Source organism: Dendrobates tinctorius, unplaced genomic scaffold, assembly GCF_039654945.1.
Source record: "Dendrobates tinctorius isolate UK_male_01 unplaced genomic scaffold, ASM3965494v1 ptg000147l, whole genome shotgun sequence".
In the NCBI taxonomy this organism is placed as follows: domain Eukaryota; kingdom Metazoa; phylum Chordata; class Amphibia; order Anura; family Dendrobatidae; genus Dendrobates; species Dendrobates tinctorius.
In genome coordinates this window covers 24,080,526-24,101,939 of record NW_027361814.1, presented here as the reverse complement: position 1 = coordinate 24,101,939, position 21,414 = coordinate 24,080,526, and the positions used below count along the sequence as shown (strand labels likewise).

Below are 21,414 nucleotides of genomic sequence, written 5' to 3'. Positions count from 1 at the left end.
CTTTAATCCCTTAACGACCAGACTTTTACAGATGCAGCAATAATCACATTTTTATTTTTTTACTTTATTTTTGTTTTATGAGGGCTATTTGAATTTTGATACACACACATATATATTTTTTATATTATATACACATACATACACACACATATATATATATATATATATATATATACACACATATATATACTGTATATATATATATATATACAGTGGGGAAAAAAAGTATTTAGTCAGTCAGCAATAATGCAAGTTCCACCACTTAAAAAGATGAGAGGCGTCTGTAATTTACATCATAGGTAGACCTCAACTATGGGAGACAAACTGAGAAAAAAAAATCCAGAAAATCACATTGTCTGTTTTTTTTTCATTTTATTTGCATATTATGGTGGAAAATAAGTATTTGGTCAGAAACAAAATTTCATCTCAATACTTTGTGATATATCCTTTGTTGGCAATGACAGAGGTCAAACGTTTTCTGTAAGTCTTCACAAGGTTGCCACACACTGTTGTTGGTATGTTGGCCCATTCCTCCATGCAGATCTCCTCTAGAGCAGTGATGTTTTTGGCTTTTCGCTTGGCAACCCGGACTTTCAACTCCCTCCAAAGGTTTTCTATAGGGTTGAGATCTGGAGACTGGCTAGGCCACTCCAGGACCTTGAAATGCTTCTTACAAAGCCACTCCTTCGTTGCCCTGGCGGTGTGCTTTGGATCATTGTCATGTTGAAAGACCCAGCCACGTTTCATCTTCAATGCCCTTGCTGATGGAAGGAGGTTTGCACTCAAAATCTCACGATACATGGCCCCATTCATTCTTTCATGTACCCGGATCAGTCGTCCTGGCCCCTTTGCAGAGAAACAGCCCCAAAGCATGATGTTTCCACCACCATGCTTTACAGTAGGTATGGTGTTTGATGGATGCAACTCCGTATTCTTTTTCCTCCAAACACGACAAGTTGTGTTTCTACCAAACAGTTCCAGTTTGGTTTCATCAGACCATAGGACATTCTCCCAAAACTCCTCTGGATCATCCAAATGCTCTCTAGCAAACTTCAGACGGGCCCGGACATGTACAGGTTTAAGCAGTGGGACACGTCTGGCACTGCAGGATCTGAGTCCATGGTGGCGTAGTGTGTTACTTATGGTAGGCCTTGTTACATTGGTCCCAACTCTCTGCAGTTCATTCACTAGGTCCCCCCGCGTGGTTCTGGGATTTTTGCTCACCATTCTTGTGATCATTCTGACCCCACGGGGTGGGATTTTGCGTGGAGCACCAGATCGAGGGAGATTATCAGTGGTCTTGTATGTCTTCCATTTTCTAATTATTGCTCCCACAGTTGATTTCTTCACTCCAAGCTGGTTGGCTATTGCAGATTCAGTCTTCCCAGCCTGGTGCAGGGCTACAATTTTGTTTCTGGTGTCATTTGACAGCTCTTTGGTCTTCACCATAGTGGAGTTTGGAGTCAGACTGTTTGAGGGTGTGCACAGGTGTCTTTTTATACTGATAACAAGTTTAAACAGGTGCCATTACTACAGGTAATGAGTGGAGGAAAGAGGAGACTCTTAAAGAAGAAGTTACAGGTCTGTGAGAGCCAGAAATCTTGATTGCTTGTTTCTGACCAAATACTTATTTTCCACCATAATATGCAAATAAAATGAAAAAAAACCAGACAATGTGATTTTCTGGATTTTTTTTTCTCAGTTTGTCTCCCATAGTTGAGGTCTACCTATGATGTAAATTACAGACGCCTCTCATCTTTTTAAGTGGTGGAATTTGCACTATTGCTGACTGACTAAATACTTTTTTTCCCCACTGTATATACACACACACACATATATACACACACACACACATATATATATATATATATGTACTGTATGTATGTGTATATATATATATATATACACACACACACACACACACACACACACACACACACACACACATATATATATATATATATATATATATATATATATATATATATATATATATATATATATACTGTATGTATATATATATATATATATACACACATACACACACTGTATTTTTAGTTTTTCACTTTTTTTTTAGTCTCCTCAGTGGACTTAAACCTGTGACGTTGCATTATATAATGAAGTTTGCAGTCTCCGATGAAGCTCTGCTTATGGCTGAACTTCACAAGTGTACCAAGATGGCAACGCTGGGGTAATTGAGCAAACAGTGTCCCGTGATCTCCCCTGGCTGCCCTGGGAAGCCATTGATGCCACTTTCTTTAAAACTTGACAGCAGCATTTAAATGGTTAACAGCAGCAATTTCAGTTCAGCTCTTGCTGCCGATGTTACATAGCAGGCCTCATCTATTGCCCCCTCCACACGCAGTCACCCCAGCGATGATGTACATATACCTGGACATATATCTCCAGGATTATAAAAATATAAATAAAGAAAATTTCAATACAAATAAACTTCCATATACCGGTACTTTTAATTAGTAAATCACTATAGTTTTGTCTATAGAGGAAATCACTATAAATTTAAAATGACAACATGTGACACTGACCATAACCTTTTCTAGAATGTAAAGACCGGCGCTTGTGATGTACTAATTAAAACCATATAGGAACTTATTTATTACCGTATGATATTTCCTTTAGTTGTTTTTTTATTATTCCTGAAAATCCCTTTAGAACTGATCGCATTTTACCGATACGCCACAGTCACACATGACCTGTATCGCTATCATTGGATACATTGCACCCCGACGATACGAAGTAGAATTCTAGATTTGGTTATAGATGTTAACGATGGAGAAAACATCATGTAAAGCCAACATGGCTTCTTTTAATAATAAAGCAATAAAACTCACAGACTGTCTTGAATTGAATTTATTGTGCACACAAAATTCATATAATATATAAAGTATATACAGGAATCGAGGTTGTATGGGACGACTTCGCTCACTACGGGGATGGACTGTATGTCAATTAAAGTTGCCGATTAGATGGATTTCCAGTTTCACAAATAAATCCTTTGTCGCTTTTCTTTTCGACTTTTCAACCGTAACGTGACGATTCTGCAAATAGCTTAAGGGATCCTTACAGCCTGTTTTAACCTTGTCGAGTCTTTTGTATTGTTGTGGCTGTCAATTAGCACAAGAGGGGTTTGACGGTGATTTTCAATAATTTGTGCCACACTATTGAATTTCTGTATAGAAGAAGAAAAGGTATCGGATATTAAAATGGAATGGTATGATTGTGAATTCAAAGCAAAGCCAGACCTTCTGTTTTCAGGACACGCATTTTTCAGTAAATACTTATCAGAGCTCTGCATTGTGAAATGCTGCGCGGTTTGTGAATTAAACTGTAGCAAGCATGAGGACGGCACTCTACAAAGGAGGACATTGACCAAGATCTGGTAATAACATTACGTTATTAACTAGATTAAATGCCTGCTTCCTGCTTATCTCTAAAATGAATTAACCCTGCACTCGAGCGGGTGCATGGAGCGTTAGTAAGAGAACCGGAAGGACTGCAGTATAAAAACATATGATCAAATATCAGGCTCTTCATTTTAGAAAAGCCAAGGCTTAGGGGCCATCTTACTACAATGTACAAATACCGTAGAGAAATCTTTGTAATAATCTTTTTATACCTACAATGATAAGGGGGCAAATAAGGAAATAAGGTTTTATTAAAGAGGTTGTCCAGTCAAAACCGATAAGTCAGCAGTGACTCTGTGTGATTGCAGACTTATGAATTCCCCCATTGCACGCACTATGTGCTGCGGGGATTCCACGGTTTCAGACCTGGGTATGTATGAGTTATGCATTCTCCAGGGCTGTGGGCGTGGCTTCGCTCTCCATACACTCGTATAGAGCTAGGCCGCGCCCTCTAGTCAGCCATGGCCTTGCTCCATGCAAGTGTATGGAGCAAGGTCAGGCACACTGGCCGGGAGTATGCATAACTCATACATACTCTCCAGTCCCGGGTCTGAACTGGCAATTTCCCGCAGCCCACAGTGCATGCCCTGGGGGGATTCATAAGTCTGCGGATACACAGAATGACTGCAGACGTATTGATCTGGACAGGACAGCCCCTTTAACATCACAGATTCTTTACCGTACGAGCATTGAGAACATGGAACTATTTGCCACAAATGTTGTAATGTTCAATTCACAAAAATGGCCGGCTTGTTTTTTTAAAAAAATATAATAATATTACATGGTATGGGCACCGGTAATGGGATGTTGGTTCAGGGAACTAGTCTGATTGCCGTATGTGGAGTCAAGAAGGAGGTTTCTTCCCTAATATGAGAAAATTAGCATCTGCCTCATGGGGTTTTTCTCTTAATCTGGATAATCAAGTCAGAATATAAGTTGAACTCCATGGACTTATGTCTCCCTTCAACCATAAAAACTATTAAACTATCCATTTATGGAGGCATAATTATCCACTGTCAACACAATACATGAAATAAAATATAAGGTGTCTGATCCTGTATTACACCATAACAGTCGAAAAAATAAAACAAATACCGCCCATACTATTACACGATTTTCAAAAATGAACATGAGGATCTTAGTGAAGTGGTTGTCCTCCTGGTATATGATACGATCTGACCTCCGCATGAGCTAATAATAACCGATCAATGGGGGTGCCGAGTGTCTGAACCGGCAGATCTGATATTGATTACCTATCATAAGCATAGAATATTAATATCATATTCCAGACAAACCCTTCAATAGTTTGATCAAGATGTAAAAGGCCACTGCAACGTTACAGAGACCTCATTTTAGTGGGTCCCTACTCTAAGTGGAAAGCTGCATGGTACTATTACTGTTCACTAGTAAGAGTAGACTATTCAGGAGAGGACCTACATGACCTTAATCTCTGAGTGCCCATGATTCTGCCACTTTTTTTTCCATTTTGAGCTGCATTGCTCAATTGCAGAGATATTCACATTTGTTGCATTTGGAATGTAGCATGTGAAATCTCTGCTTGTAGTGCAACTGGGAATTTCTTCAGAGTTTTCTCTGGGGGCAAGTGCTGTCACCACTCCATCCCGGATGCTGCCAATCACAGCTGGGCAGTTAATCTAGCAGTCTCTAATGTTGTTGAGTTGTGACTGACAGGGTCTGAGAGGGAGAGGTGAAAACACACACCTCATAGAAGACTCTGAAGAAACGCACAGTTGCACTACAAGCAGAGATTTCAGATATTGTGCTCCAAAAGCAACAATTATTTCTGCAATGAAGCAACGCAGCCTAGAATTGAAAAAAAGCATCAAAATAAAATAAGCTCTGAGACTTCTATCTGGTATTTACCATATTTTTCGGATTTGGGGGAAAATTAGGCATGTGTTTTATAATCCGAATGTAGCTTACCGGGGGGGGGGGGGGGGGTGTGGCTGGCTGCAGTAGAGGTGCTGCAGAAAGCTGGGGCGATGCTGCAGGTTCCGGGCTGGGAGGAAGGGGTGTTTAGCGGTGCGAGTCTGCGGCAGTACCTGGGCTTTCAAAAAACGTCGGGAGACCCCATACTTCCCATCCTTTTCACTGTTGTGGACTTCTGGAAAATGGCCGGCACATGCAAAGATGGAGACATCGGCTCCCAAGATCTCAATCTGCGCATGCGCCGCATGCGGCGACCATTTTCCTGAAGTCCACCACAGTGAAAAGCATGGGAAGTGCAGGGACTCCTGACATTTTGTAAAAGCCCGGGTCCTGGCCTCACACCACCGAGCACCACCTTCTCCCCAGCCTGGGGCCTGCTGCATTACCCCACTTCTGCCTTTGATGCCAGCTTACTGCAGCAGCGACTCTACCTACTGAGACTCCGCTCCACCGTAGGTGCTCTTTCCTCCCTGGTAAGCTACCATAAAAGTGGACTATAAGACACACCACCATTTCATTAAAAAAAATGTTTTTCTATTTTTCTCTGGAAAATTTGGGGTGCGTCTTATAGTCTACAAAATACGGTAACTCATTTTTTGAGCAAGTGATAGGCCCTCTTCAGACTTGTTGGTATCACTCTAATAAAAGAAAGTATGTATTATAGTAGAAAAGTTTTTATACCTCTTCTCCACTTTTCTCACTTCCCAGAGCATACTGTCGTGTAGCCTCAATATATCGCACTGGAATATTATACACTCGTCTTTTGTAAAATACTACTAGGGTGAATGGATGACTGGAGTCTTGTCTACTGCTTTTTCTCACGAGGAAAGATCCATCCTGTTGAAAATAAAAGCCTTTCTTGTAATAGTTTTCATAATTATTTTTACTACTTAGAATCCTAAAAACCAAAGGTAGCGGCGATACCTTGGAGGTAGCGGTCAGAGCATCTTCCGCTTTCTGTCGGTCACACGATGAAACGTACCAGTCTTTATTCAAGACATCCGCATCCTGCAGCACAAAAATACATCCAGCATTAATTGCGCTTACATCATGATGTGACGGATATATCATGAGACATGCTAGTGCTTGGGTACACCACATTACCACTAAACATGAAATTAAAAAGAGTGAGATCTCTCTTACTTCACCCAAATGCATAAAAAAAGCATAAGAAAGTGCATTGTCTAAATACAAGATGATTTTTTTTTAACCAATTTGGAGGCTAAAACTATTTTTGGCCTGCGCGTGCAGGATAAATGAGGTCTGAAGAGCATAAATAAAGTTTTTATTCCCACCAACGAATTTTGGCGCCTTTATCAAGGTTAAAAAATTCAAGTGACACCTTGGTTTACGACTCCGAAACGCGTTGCTGTGAATAATAATAACAATAATAATAATAATAATAATAAAAACTTATTTATACTCTCCAGACCTTATTTATCTTGCAAGCGTGGCCTTGTGTTAATCTTTGAATTGGCACACTGGTACGGCATTTTTTTGGCTTCTGTCAGTGCAGCGTCCTCACACAACCGCCACAAGTAGGCGCTACCATATCACTCATCCCCGTATTGCTCCATACAGTACTGCCCAATTTGAGCACTTCTGTCCCATCCCGATTCCCCCAACTTTTTTTTTTTTTTTTAAATCTGAGATATTTCGTTGTAGCTTATTTTTCCGAAGCCGCAAACGCCGCTTCTGATCGATGGTAAAATCATTTAGTCCACTTTAAAAATTCATTCTTCGTTTTATTAGATTTCGCCAGAAATCCGGTGTAAAAATGTTTGAGCGGGACCCTCACTCCTCTCGGTATCTGCTGACTTGTGTGTTATTCTGTCATGTCTTTATTGTCTTTACAAGCCCCTCTGAAATGGAAAGTGCACCGGAATATGTTGGCACTCTGAAAATACCGTAAAAACTATTTTTATTATGACTGCATCAAAAAAGTTGAGTCAAAAGCCAAACACCAGGAAGTATAAAAAAAAACAACAAAGCAGCTTTATGTAAAACATGACACACCGACCCGCAATGTCAAAAATGCAATAGAAAAGCTTGTGAAAAAGCGCGAGTAACCTAATTTAGCTATTGGGTACAGAAAATCTGCAACCACATCAAAATGCACTAAATACTCATTGTGGGAACGTAGCCATACTGTTATATACAGTTATATGGCTGAAACGCAGCATTACTATTTAAAGTTAATGTTTAACCTGAATTAATACATTGGACAATTGCTCGAGTTCCAATTTTGTTATATTCTTATTAGTGATGGATAAGATGTTATCTCAGCATGCTCGGGTGCTAACTGAGTTAGTTCGGCGTGCTTGAAAAATATGTTCCAGTCCCTGCGGCTGCATGTCTCGTGGGAGTTCGACACATGCAGGGATTGTCTAACAAACAGGCGATTCCTACATGCGTTGTGGCTGTCAAACAGCCGCGAGACATGCAGCCGCGGGGACTGGAACATATTATTCGAGCATGCCGCAGACATTCGGTTAGCACCCGAGCATGCCGAGATAACACCTCATCCGAGGACGTTCGCTCATCACTAGTCATTACTTTATTACAGCCAATACTTGCTGCTGCATTGACACACCACAGGCCTCCATAAGCAGCGCTCTCCAGTCGGCTCCGTACTTTCCAGGCAAAGATCCAGAGTTTAGATACCAAACATTCCTGAACAATTATATAACTCTGCTCTGAATTTTCCAGTAATGAATTGGCCATAACATCATTAGCAGTCAAGCTGAGAACTCGCTCTCCTACTCAGTGGGATGCGTTTTCTTCAAGAGTTCATTTATGCTTCTAACCTCATATTCCTGTAGGAATTATGTAACTAATAATTCTTCAACCAGAGATTATTAATATCTTGCTCATACGAGTTTTAACATAATAAAAGTTTCATTTTAATAGCTATAAAAATAATCGGAGATCAGTTTATCCCACACTTTCTTTGAGGTCTTTATTAAAAGGGAATGTATAACCAGAAAATAACATATCCTTTATATCAGGTTTTTCTGTTAAATGGACTTTTTTCACATTTTTGGAATTTTGTTTTTCATATCATGATCTGTGTTATTGAAAAAAAAATAGAAATCTTGCATTTTTCACACTGGGCTATTTCAGACTCCTAATTCCTGTTTTGTTTTGTTTTTTACATGTGATTTTTCAGCGACCTCATTATTATCACAGACAGAATTACAATGACGGGTAACACCTATACACACAGCTAATACACAATGACCTTTGCAAACGCTCATTAGATGCTTCAATACAATCAGTCATGTACAGAGTCAGTCTATTGCTACTTTTTTACATGAAGAATTCTGGAAACAACAAGAAGCAGGAGTCTTGAATATTCGCAGTGGTCTATGTGAAAATTACAAGACTTCCAATTTGAATTTTTAATACATATTGTGATATAGGAATAAAACATTTACAATATATTTTTTTAAATACATTCCACATAAAAACCTGATTTAAAACAATAGGTCATTTTTTTTGGATTATGGCTTCCCTTCAAAGTGGATCTGTCATCAGACGTCGTGATACAAACTGATAACCCCCAAAAACCCATCAGAAAACTCTTCGGTTGGGTAGCAAGATATTGGCGACCTACAAATTGGGATAAGTTGTCAATATCAGATCGTTGGACCAACACCCGCCAGCGAGTTATAAGCCGTGGTGACCCTGCAGCTCCATTCAATATGGTAATATATGGCCACCGCCGGAGCTTATAACAGCTGATCAGTGGGAGCGTCTCGTGTCGGACCTCCAACGATTTATTTATTTTACTCATTTATATAGTGCCATTAATTCGACAGCGCTTTACAGACATGATTGTAACTGTTCTCGATGGGGCTCACAATCTACATTCCCTATCAGTATGTCTTTGGAGTGTGGGAGGAAACCGGAGAACCCAGAGGAAACCCACACAAACACAAGGAGAACATACAAACTCCTTGCAGATGTTGTCCTTGGTGGGATTTGAACCCAGGACTCCAGCGCTGCAAAGCTGCAGTGCTAACCACTGAGCTACCATGCCGCCCTGTAGATCCAGGAGAGAAGTCATCAGTATCGAATAACAAACTGCATATATTGCTAAACAGATCTTTTACACCTAGGCAAGGATGCTGTATTTACATTGCCATGTCAGAAGGGCTGAATAACCCTCTACGGACTTTTAGCTAACATCTATAGTCATGGCCAAAAGTTTAGAGAATGACACAAATGTTAATTTTTACAAAGTCTACTGCTTCATTTTTTCTAATGGCAATTTGCATATACTCCAGAATGTTATAAAGAGTGATCAGCTTAACAGCAATTATTAAGTCAATATTTGCCTAGAAAATTAACTTTATCCCCCAAAACACATTTCAACATCATTGCAGCCCTGCCTTAAAAGGACCAGCTAACATCGTTTCAGTGATTGCTCCATTAACACAGGTGTGGGTGTTGATAAGGACAGGGCTGGAGATCAATCTGTCATGATTAAGTTAGAATGACACCACTGGACACTTTAAAAGGAGGCTGGTGCTTGGCATCATTGTTTCTCTTCTGTTAACCATGGTTATCTCTAAAGAAACACGTGCAGTCATCATTGCACTGCACAAAAATGGCCTAACAGGGAAGAGTATCGCAGCTAGAAAGATTGCACCTCAGTCAACAATCTATCGCATCATCAAGAACTTCAAGGAGAGAGGTTCCCTTGTTGCCAAAAAGGCTCCAGGGTGCCCAAGAAAGGCCAGCAAGCGCCAGGACCGTCTCTTAAAAGTGTTTCAGCTGCGGGATCGGGCTACCAGCAGTGCAGAGCTTGCTCAGGAATGGCAGCAGGCAGGTGTGAGTGCATCTGCACGCACTGTGAGGCGGAGACTCTTGGAGCAAGGCCTGGTCTCAAGGAGGGCAGCAAAGAAGCCACTTCTCTCCAGAAAAAACATCATGGACAGACTGATATTCTGCAAGAGGTACAGGGAGTGGACTGCTGAGGACTGGGGTAAAGTCATTTTCTCTGATGAATCCCCTTTTCGATTGTTTGGGACATCTGGAAAACGGCTTATTCGGAGAAGACCAGGTGAGCGCTACCACCAGTCTTGTCTCATGCCAACTGTCAAGCATCCTGAAACCATTCATGTGTGGGGTGGCTTCTCAGCCAAGGGAATGGGCTCTCTCTCAGTCTTGCCTAAAAACACAGCCATGAATAAAGATTGGTACCAGAATGTCCTCCAAGAGCAACTTCTCCCAACCGTCCAAGAGCAGTTTGGCGATCAACAATGCCTTTTTCAGCATGATGGAGCACCTTGCCATAAAGCAAAGGTGATAACTAAATGGCTCAGGGAACAAAACATAGAGATTTTGGGACCATGGCCTGGAAACTCCCCAGATCTTAATCCCATTGAGAACTTGTGGTCAATCATCAAGAGACGGGTGGACAAACAAAAACCTTCAAATTCAGACAAAATAAAAGCATTGATTTTGCAAGAATGGACTGCTATCAGTCAGGATTTGATCCAGAAGTTGATTGAGAGCATGCCAGGGAGAATTGCTGAGGTCCTGAAGAAGAAGGGTCAACACTGCAAATATTGACTTGCTGCATTAACTCATTCTAACTGTCAATATAACCTTTTGTTACTCATAATATGATTGCAATTATATTTCTGTATGTGATGAAAACATCTGACAAACACACATAAAAACCAGAGGGCAGCAGATCGTGTGAAAATATAATATTTGTGGCATTCTCTAAACTTTTGGCCATGACTGTAGACTGATCGACAGATCCTCAGTGTCCCTCCTCCATGCTGCAGCTGAGCTCTCACTCTGCTCAGTACAAGCTGCAGATGTCAGGCTGGGTAAGCAGAGACTGAATATACTTGTGCTCATAGGAGATTTCATTCTATTTTTGCAGCCATAAAATGCGTCTCAATATCAGGATTATTCACCAACATCATCAAATCTTAAGTGATGTACTAGTTTGCATTATATAATCTGGTGACAGATACGCTTTAATGCAATTTTTTTCTACTGTATGTAAAATACATTAAGTATAAGTGCACAATACTAATGCATAATAGTAACCATAATATATACCACATTCTTTATTGCAAATAGCTGCATATAAGTAAGAATTGTGCAAGTATGGCTGTATCCTGCCAGATACGAATACAATTATTTGTATTTTCTTCTCTTACCTGCTCTGCTATACTTCCATGACGACTTGGGATAGGTATATAACGTGTTGCAACCTCAGGAGGTCCTGCATTACAAAATACAAAAAAAAATAATCTGACTTTTTTTTCCCCATATAAAATTTTACTACATGCAGTACTAAATACAAAAAAATCCTATACACATTATATACCTAGATGACCAATATAGCCTGGAGAACTCATTAAAAAAGTTATTTGATGTGAAACTTGAACAGTTAAAATATTAGCAAAAAGTCTAAGCAAAAAAAATGTTTTCTTTCAATATGTGGGTCTTAAAAAAATTATATAAATTGCACAGAAATTTTTCATGTTTCAAATAAAGTCTCATACAGCCACGTCAGCAAGGAAATGAAATGCAAAAAAAAAAAATAATTGGCCATTCATTAGTATCCTTTCACACCTTGTCATTAAAGGGTTAACTAGTGCGCACTGCCAGTAAAGAGTTAAGAATGGATCTCTGATAGTTGGGGGACCACTTGCAATTTCAGACAAGTGCTAGTGCTTTTTTTTCTTTTGTTAAATAGTGGTTGCTCATTTATTTTGGAGGGTCCAGCAAGTGAACTTCTGGACCAGGCATTTATATAAAAGGTATTCAACCCCTCACAAAGTCACCAGAAAACCCCTTTATGCTTTACAGGGGTTGTCCGCTTGCAAGATATTGATGACCTATCCATGGGATAAGTCATTAATATCAAATTAGTGGGGGGCTGACACTTGGCACCCCACTGACCATCAGTTAAAAGCTGTGGCAACAATGCGGCTCCATTCTATTGCTCCGATTCATCAAGACTGGCGCTGTTCTTGCTGGTCTTCATGAGGCATGCCGGAGTGAAATTCTTTTAATTCATTAAGAGGCGTACACCATTTAATAAATAAGAAGTGTCAGACAATTGGAGTGCGCCTTGCCACAAATCTTACTCCAGCAAGCCTTGTGGTGTAAGGAATGCCAAATTTTGCAACTTTTCAAGTTTTTTTATGCCAGAAATATGACATAAGATCTTTGATGAATCAGATCCTATATGTTTACATCTGGCCGCTGCTTGCTTCTAGCGGCTGATCGGTGGGAGTGTTTGGTGTCGGACCCCCAAGTAGCTAATATTGAAGACCTATCCATATGTCATCAATATCTTGTTATCTTGTGACCCGGCAGCCCCTATATATCAAAAATTCATTTTAAATGGATGCAGGAATAATATATGTAATTTATGCACAGGTAGGCAGCGTCCAATCCAAGATGTTCACTCAAAAGGTAAAGTTTATTCCGCCATCAATGAACAACAACCTGTTAGGCTATGTTCACTTTTTTCTTTATGTAAATGAGCTTTTAAGAACTATGGGTCTGACATAGATCTCTCCTCCAGTGCTTATTGTAATTGAAATAGGGTGTTACCAGTTTGATGTGTACTTGTTGCTTTTTGCTCTCTCGATTTCACAGCAGAGTTGTGGGTGATTAAAACTGACATATTACAGCATTAAATACATCTGCAGCTGTCTTTTCAGGGCTTTAGCTTCCATCTCACAGGCTGCCAGTGTTGCAATACAGCAGAGCTATGAGAGCTGCAGCAAATGTGTTTGTAATGAGGCAAAGTTCAGTTCTACGGTTTTGTTTCACATTAATAAAACCCAATTTTCTAAAAAAAAAAAAAATAAATAAAAAGCTCTGGAGGCAGATTCTCATGCAGATCTGGTCCCGCCCATAGATCTTAACAGCTCATTTACATATTAAGAAATTGTGGATTTCTCAGGAATAAGACATGAGATCGCAGATATCAGGGCATCACTTTATTCAGCTTCCTATGACCTTCATGCCTATATGGACGACTTAGGAGGGATGATCCTACTGACAGATTCCCTTGAATAAACTTTTCTGGTGTAAGGCATCTCGTATCATTTTAGTTTTTAGTTACAATAAAATATAATGAAAATATACTTACTTTGTACTGGTATGATGTTAGGTTTAGGGAGATGAAATGGTAACCTGGAAAATGTATTAATCAATTTGTTAAATGTATTAAAGTTTTAACAACAAATTTGTTATTTTTTTCAAACTTCTAGCAAGGTTTGCGACACCTGTATGGCTCCATTGTAGTGCAGGACCACAGCCAGACAATTCAATGTCTACGAGACTGAGGCAAATAGCAGAGTACATGCCTAACTCAGTCAGTCCATTGGATGGGGCAGCAGTGGTCAAGAAAATACATGTCACTGAATTGTAAAAAGAACCAAATTGAGGAGGAATGGGATAGTGGGAAAACATCTTTCAGGTAATATATAAATGAGAAAATGACCAATTGTTTAAATAAGATTTTTATGTTCAATGTATTTCTTACCATTTTTTTTCAATATATATTCCATATCATTATAAAAAAAAAAATCTGCAATTTTCTCACTGACCAATAAGCCTTAGACTCCCTTTTTTCTGTACAGGTGACTTTTCAGCAGTCTCATTATCATCACAGACTACAATACACTGAAAATTAACACTTCTATTATTAATAGATAACACAGGATACACCATTCACAATAGGTGGTCACAGCTCACCTCCTCACCCTCCCTTCACAATTCCTTTTGCCCAGATGAGAACATGCAAAGATAATAATCCTATGCAAACAATTAGAGTCTGAATCAGAAATAGGAGTCAAACATAAGGCCAAGAAGATACGGTAGTTTGAAAATTGCAAGATGTTTTATTGATTACTGATATTGTGATATAAAAACATATACATTAAACATGAAAACCTGATTTGCATAGGAAGGTATTTTTTTGAGGACACATTCCTTTTAACCTGGTTAGGTTCCTCAGTGGATACAAGATGTCATTGCTTATCTACGTGCTTTGTAGCTGGCTAAAACATGAGATTTTAATCTATCCTACAAAAATGCATAGACATCAGCAATTTACTTTTGGGGCGATTCATCACGTATCCCAAAAAGGGAAAGTATGACATTAAATAAACTGAGCTCTTAGGATATTTTTTCTCTCTCCCAGGTTTATTTCATAGGTAAAATAAAGCTGAGTCGTCCGCTATCCGATCTGGTTGAACGTGATAAACATGCTCCTGGTGAGGAGACTGACAAGCCATGTAACTCACTAATAGTTCTTGTACGTAACGTTTGAGCATCAATAAAGGCATGAATCAGGTATCGGGGGTTTGACTTTTTAGAATTACTTACTTTTGAGATACCGGCGGCCCCAGCGGAGGAGGCTCATTTCCTGCACTTTGTATTCTGGTGCGTTGGATAACTTGGGGCTTCTCTATAATAACAAAAACAGGTTGATATTTCTTATTATATAAAGTCATGTCATTGAAAAAAATAATCTTAATCAGCTCAGCAGCTTATCTCCCCCGATAAAAAAAAGATTAGTCATTGGAGTTCAAATTGCCAGATTCTTCTCTTAGCCGACATTTTTTGTTAAACCACCCATACACATTAGTTAGTTGTCAACCAAACAATTATTAAACCATCAGATTTTCTCTAGGCAGAGTTCTCTTGTGATCCCTATGAGAGAGAGCCGCTACCAAACCCCTCCGGCAAAGGCTTAAGTCCAAGACAAAAAAAAAGGATCTGCTGTTGGAAACTTGACATGCCTTTGCCAAATCTTTCAATTCCCCGACAATCACTTGTCTGGGGAAAGTCAGGAGGCCTCGCATATGTAAGAGACGCTTGGTCGATCCCACAAAGACCGCCGGTTTTGACCGACTTTAGTATAATGTGGATGGGGTCCTTAAGGGGAGCATCAGAAGGGCTACATATTATAGACAGACAGCTGGATGGTCGACTTTAAAGGAAGTTTGAGAAGATGGATGGAAAATAAGTAGGTGAGAAAGTGCACTGTATTGTTCTGCCAGACCAAGAGTGCACAGAGAGTCTGTTCTTGGTTTAGAGCAGACCTGGGCATCTGGCCCACCCACTGCCTGTGACCGGCCCGCGGAGGGGTCCGGGACTTTTCCAGTTCCTGCCTTTCTCATGAATCATTCATGAGGAAAGCAGAGGAGTCCCGGCAGACACGGCGGTGAGCAGAGCGGACCCTGACCTCCTGAGAGTGGCACAGAAACATTGCCTCCAGTGCACCGCCCACACACCAGACCTGCGGCACTGACTGGTCGAGGCTGGAGGGGGGCGTCGTCTGAGAGAGGGCTGCGTAGATGCCGTTGGTGTCGTCTGCTTGCAGCAGTGTACATCAAACCACACCTCCAACTCTGTGCTAAAACGTACGGGCGTGGAGGCGTGGTGTGAACTATACTGCTGCAAGCAGACCAGTGACACCGTGGTGCAACGTAAGGCTAGCATCAATTACTTTAGACTGGGTCTGGACTGGGTGTTTGGGTCTGGACTGGGTGTTTACGTCAGGCCAGGGTCTGGGACTCTGGGTAGAGTGGTCAGCGCCTAATACAACCCCTGTGAGCAGTACAGGAGTGGTACACAGATACCATTTGCTTCCTCCCCTGTCCCCTGCAGCAGCCACGTTCGTCTGAAACTTGGGCAGAGACTCCCATTTGAAGAATTAGGCAAGGTTAGCTGTTCTAGCCCTTAAATATGTTGGCTAAAAAAAGAAAGATTGATGCAGAATGCAGAGTTTTTAACAAGGAATGGACTTCTAAATATTTATTTGCTGAAGTCAAAGGTAAAGCTGTGTGCTTAGTTTGGGGAGAGCACATAGCTGTGTTTAAAGATTACAATTTGAGTCACCATTACGAGACTAAACATGCGGAGACATACAGTTGATCACCCTGACAAGTATTCATCCATGTTGGCGGCTTTACATGATGAATTTTCCAGAAGATTTGAAGACTTCAAAGCAGTTGAGAGTGAAATGCACATGATTTCTTCCCCCTTTACATGCTGTGTGGATAATGCACCCAGTGATGTCCAGTTAGAACTCATTGATCTGCAGTCTGACAATCTACTGGCAGAGCTTTTTAAATCAGTGTCACTGCTGCAGTTTTATTCTTCTCTGAAGGAGGAAAACTTTCCTAACCTAAGGAGCCATGCTCAGAGGATGTTAGTTCTCTTTGGATCTACCTACGTATGTGAACAAACATTCTCACTGATGAAGTTCAACAAATCCAGATACAGATCCTCTCTCAGTGATGATCACTTGTGTGCTGTTCTTCGCACATCCACCTCAGATATTGAACCTAACTTCAATGAACTTGTTCAGGCCCAAAACAGGCTAGATTACTCTCTTTGAACATTTTCATGTTGTTATTGATATGTTTCATTTACTGTTCTTTATTAAGTTAAACGGATGCCGGTCTTTAAAAAACTAACATGATATCTTGACCTAAAATAGCAAGTTTTTCCAAACACTGTTAAAGTTAACAATTAAAGTGAACAATCACAAGCTGGTTGCAGTTCATCATCTCATCATTAAATAATGATGTAATTAGGTCCTCCATATTTCCATTGTATTGTAAATCTTTGCATTGTTTAACATACTGTTTGTTTATGACAAGATAGCATATGTATACTATATGTTATATACATATATAGTAAATTATATTAGTCCGGCCCTCTGACACCATCCCAATTTCTAATGCGGCCCCATGGCAAAATTAATTGCCCACCCCTGCTTTAGAGTCTGTTCTTAAAAACTCCCTTTAATTTATTATGGATAGAGAAAAAGCAGTTGTTATAAATCTACCGGTGCCCCTCTTTCACTGGTCATCAGGGCGGTGCTACAGTGGGCATTAGTTATGGTCTTCTTGGTACTAGTACACCCACTCTGCTTCTACTGACATCTCTCTCTGCACAGCAACAGACAAGATGTCAGCCATAGCGTACATGCTAGTAGTCTGGAGACAGTGACTAGGCCTTTCTACAACTCTCTGTAAGGAGCAACGTGCACCCATTTTAGAAGTGGTTTTCCGCCATCATATTAAGTAATCTGATGAAGAGAAAGACTCCCTCAAAATTTTATGAAAATCTATATTCTTTATTAGAAACATAATACACAAACAATACAATAAAAAATGTGGGGAAGTTATGTACAGTATAAATACAGCTGATGTCACCAGGAGCCCCTTGACGCGCGTTTCGCTTTGCTTCCTCAGAAGAATACCCCATTGTGTCATCTATGTAACCCATATTCTTTTTTTTCTCCTGTAAAACCTTATAAGCACTTTATTGATAAACTCTTGTGAATTTGGAATCTAATTGTATGGACTATTATTATGCATTTATGATTTCTTTGTAGTATCATGGAACCCTGATCCAATCTTATGCCCTTGGTATAATGTCTAATAATCGAGATTACAGCTGTGATACCGGGGACACAGATCACTGATGGGTTATATATTTCATATACCGTAATATAAGATTGCCTTTCTTGCATAATTATGCATGTTGTCACTGGGTCTATATTTCGTATTTTATAACTTTCCCATATTTCATATATTAATTTTTTTATTGTTTATTGTTTGTGCATTATGTTTTAGTAAAAATTTTTGATTTTGATAAAGTTTTGAGAGGGCATCGTCTCTCTCTTCATCAGGTTATTTACTATTTGTATAGACTCTCAGACATTTGGAAAGGCCAAATAGGATAACGCCATCATACTTGGTCTGGCAGTTTTAACAGGGTCATCTTTAGATCTGTATTAACATGCAATTTAGCGGCATACCTCTGGTTTACACATGTAGTGCCAGGCTCCCTTTAAAAGCCCAGTCAGGTGGCCGTATAACACAGACGACGATCTCGTTGCAATATTCGGACTGGCCGGCGGCTGTCCTGACCCTAGCATGACAGTTTTGTTTCTATGCAGCGGTCACGTTCCGGTGAGGACAGCCGCCGGCCAGTCTGTGATCGTCGTCCATGTTATTCAGCAGTCTGACTGTGCTCTATCAATCTTCCTCATAATGTGCTCTAGAGCAGTGTTTGTTTTTTGTTTTTTATTTTAGCTCCAGTACTCAAGGTTCCTAAAAGTTCATGTTTTCGGGATTTCCTTTGTATTGAACAGGTGACGGAATTAGTATCAAAGCATCAGAAACTGCAACAGCTCCTCTCTACCGGATAGCCTGAAATCATGACCTGTTGGTGGCAGTGAGGACCGGAATTGGGAAACAGTGTTCTAGAAGGCAGAAGTGTTTGTCAGATTATGGGGGAACCCAGTGTTAGCCCCGTAAGGGAAATGTGCCATCAGAAAGTTACCTATTCTGTAATGTGGACTGTGGTGTTAGAATTTAGAAGCAGTTTGTAAAATTTTACCATTTTTTTCATATCACAATCTTTATTAAAATATAAATTAGTAATTTTCACACTGCTCACTAGGACTTTTTTTTAGACTCAGGTATCTTGTCTTCTATGGAAGAATTTTCAGCAGGCCCCTTATCATCAGAGGCAGGATTACAATGACAAGTAACACTTCTATACACAGCTGATGACACAAGATCCACCAATCACAACAGATATCACAGCTGACCCTGCTCTCCCTCCTTTCATAATGATCTTTTCACACGCTCATTAGGGTCCCGTTTCACTTAGCGACACACCAGCGATCCCGACAACGATACGATCTGGTAGGGATCGCTGGTGCGTCGCTAAATGATCGCTTGTAAGCTACCAAACAGGCAGATCTCTTCAGTGACGTAGCAACAATCCAGCGATCAAACCCAGCGATGCATGCTGGTCAGCGGGACGCCGATGATGGAAAAAATGGCCCAGGACATTCCTGCACAATCACCGATATCCAGCGGGGGGGGGTGGTCGCTGCTGCGTGTCACATGTAGCGAGATCACTGGAGAGATCGCTGTTGCGTCACAAAATCGGTGACTCATTGGCGATCTCGCTTTGTGAGACGGGGCCTTTAGATGCTTCAATACAAAAATAGGCTCTGAGTTTGTTAACTGTGGTTAATGTGTATATGGATTTCCAGAAACAGGAAGATAGAGTCTAAAAAAGCCCCAGTGGCCAGTGTGAAAATTGCAAGATTTTTATTTTATATTTTTAATACAGATTGTGATATTGCAAAAAAAAAATGTAACACAAAAATCTTATTTAAGCTTAGGTAAATTTCTGATAACACATTCCTTTTAATGAGCAAGCTTGAAAAGGCATTCTTTTTTTTTTATTTTTGCCTTCCTGCAGTTAAGCAGTCATAACTTTATTTTTTCATTCTTAACTGATGCAGCTGTATGACACTTAATTTTATATGGGAGAAATTATTTTATTTTTAGTACTTTTAGGAGATTGACTTAAGCTACTGTGCATGGGAGATGCAAATAAAAAAAATGTTTTTTGGATACTTTTTTTTAGCTTATATTTTCGATGTTCACGTTTCACAATAAATAGCCTGATTGATTAGTCAATCAGATTATTATGGCTGTGTGGGTGCTATAATTTATCTAATATACATATACAAATGCATACACATATAATGTATTTGCAATAAAATTTATTTTATTCTAAAAAAAAAAAAAAAAAATTGTTTTAATATTTTTCGTTGTTTTTTCGTTTGTTACATTTGTGTGTTTGTTATAGAATATGTCCCCTAAGAGGTGAAAAAAATCTCTGCGGGACTTTTTTTTATTACTTACTTTTTCACTGTAACAAAACACCATGACAATAAAAAAATTTTTTCCAGGTTGGACTCCCTGGTATTTGACGCCTCAGGAACTTTGTCTATAAGATTTTGACATTTGAGAGGTGCGGTTTAACCCTTTTGTTCTAATAGTGGAAAAAAACACCTTCCTGCTGATACTTCTACTTATTACATAGAGCTAATTAATCGCCATGTGGATGACAAAAGATGGCGGAAATGGTGATAATCTGTTTAGGATTTTTCTCCTGGAATCAGGGTGTTAGATTCTAGGAGCAGTAATACAGCCAAGTCAAAAGATGGCAATGCAGTCTTACATCTACAGATACCCACACTGCCCACCGTCAAAGGGCAATGGGCAGTCATTAAGGGGTTACATATCCTATTAGGGATTTCTGGTCCATACAATCAGGGCAACTGTTACCACCCACCTTTCGTGTCTACCTCTTTCCTCATAGATTGTAAGCTTGCGAGAAGGGCCCTCATTCCTCTTGGTATCTGTTATGACCTACTGTATGTGATTATTGTTATGCTGTAATGTCTATTGTCTGTACAAATCCCCTCTGAAATATAAAGTGCTGCGGAATATGTCGGCGCTACAGAAATAAAATTTATTATTATTATTAACTTAGTATATAGGTGTCCCTTATATAGGAATGGAAAGCAATTACAGAGTTTCTATATAGCATAATTAGACTAAAGTTGGCCGAACTTGTCCATATCGGCAGACTAATGTCTATGGGGGCCCTGTACAATTGACTATCGGGGAGTTAAGGATCAGGCATGTCTTACTTCATGCGGCATTTTGTTAATATTTTGTTATAAGGGCGAATATCTGATAGATAACACAGGAGTAGTGATGTGCGAATCCATGGATGTTCAGGTCAGTCAGCTTTGGCCAAACTTTATAAAAAAGTTTGATTCGGGTACCAGAACAGTACCTGAACCTGATCCTGAACAGTTACCCCATTCAAGTGAATGGGGGGGGGGGCAGAACTTCTGGCAGTTCCCATGCTGTGTGAAATTGTGGGAAACATCTGTTCCGACTGACAGTAACCTTACTGAAGTCACTGCCAGTCACAGCTGCTGGATATCGTGGTTCCCATGCTGTCACACAGAGGACCACATGTTAGCCAGTTGGCTGTGGCTGGCAGTGAAAAAGTTACCACCAGTCAGGTGTTGGCTGATGATTACTACTATCTTACTCGCAGCAAAAGCTGGTGATGCTGATGAGAGTATTCACCAGCCGGCGCCTGTGCACAGTAAGAAAGATGTCAGCGTCAGGGACACTTATAA

General features: G+C 40.0%; 1 protein-coding gene across 8 annotated transcripts in view; it reads right to left on the bottom strand.

Annotated features, from left to right (window-relative positions):
* Nucleotides 1-2,856: 2,856 nt before the first annotated feature.
* The window catches only part of BLNK (B cell linker), a 383,923-nt gene continuing 365,365 nt past the window's right edge, over nt 2,857-21,414 (bottom strand). For all 8 annotated transcript variants that reach the window (XM_073546530.1, XM_073546532.1, XM_073546534.1 and 5 more), the window contains 6 exons: nt 14,754-14,835; nt 13,513-13,556; nt 11,561-11,625; nt 6,300-6,383; nt 6,057-6,212; nt 2,857-3,190 (listed from right to left, as the gene is read on the bottom strand). In XM_073546530.1, coding sequence (XP_073402631.1) covers nt 3,071-3,190; nt 6,057-6,212; nt 6,300-6,383; nt 11,561-11,625; nt 13,513-13,556; nt 14,754-14,835 — 551 coding nt within the window. In that variant the 3' untranslated portion in view covers nt 2,857-3,070. The remainder of the gene's footprint in view (nt 3,191-6,056; nt 6,213-6,299; nt 6,384-11,560; nt 11,626-13,512; nt 13,557-14,753; nt 14,836-21,414) is intronic.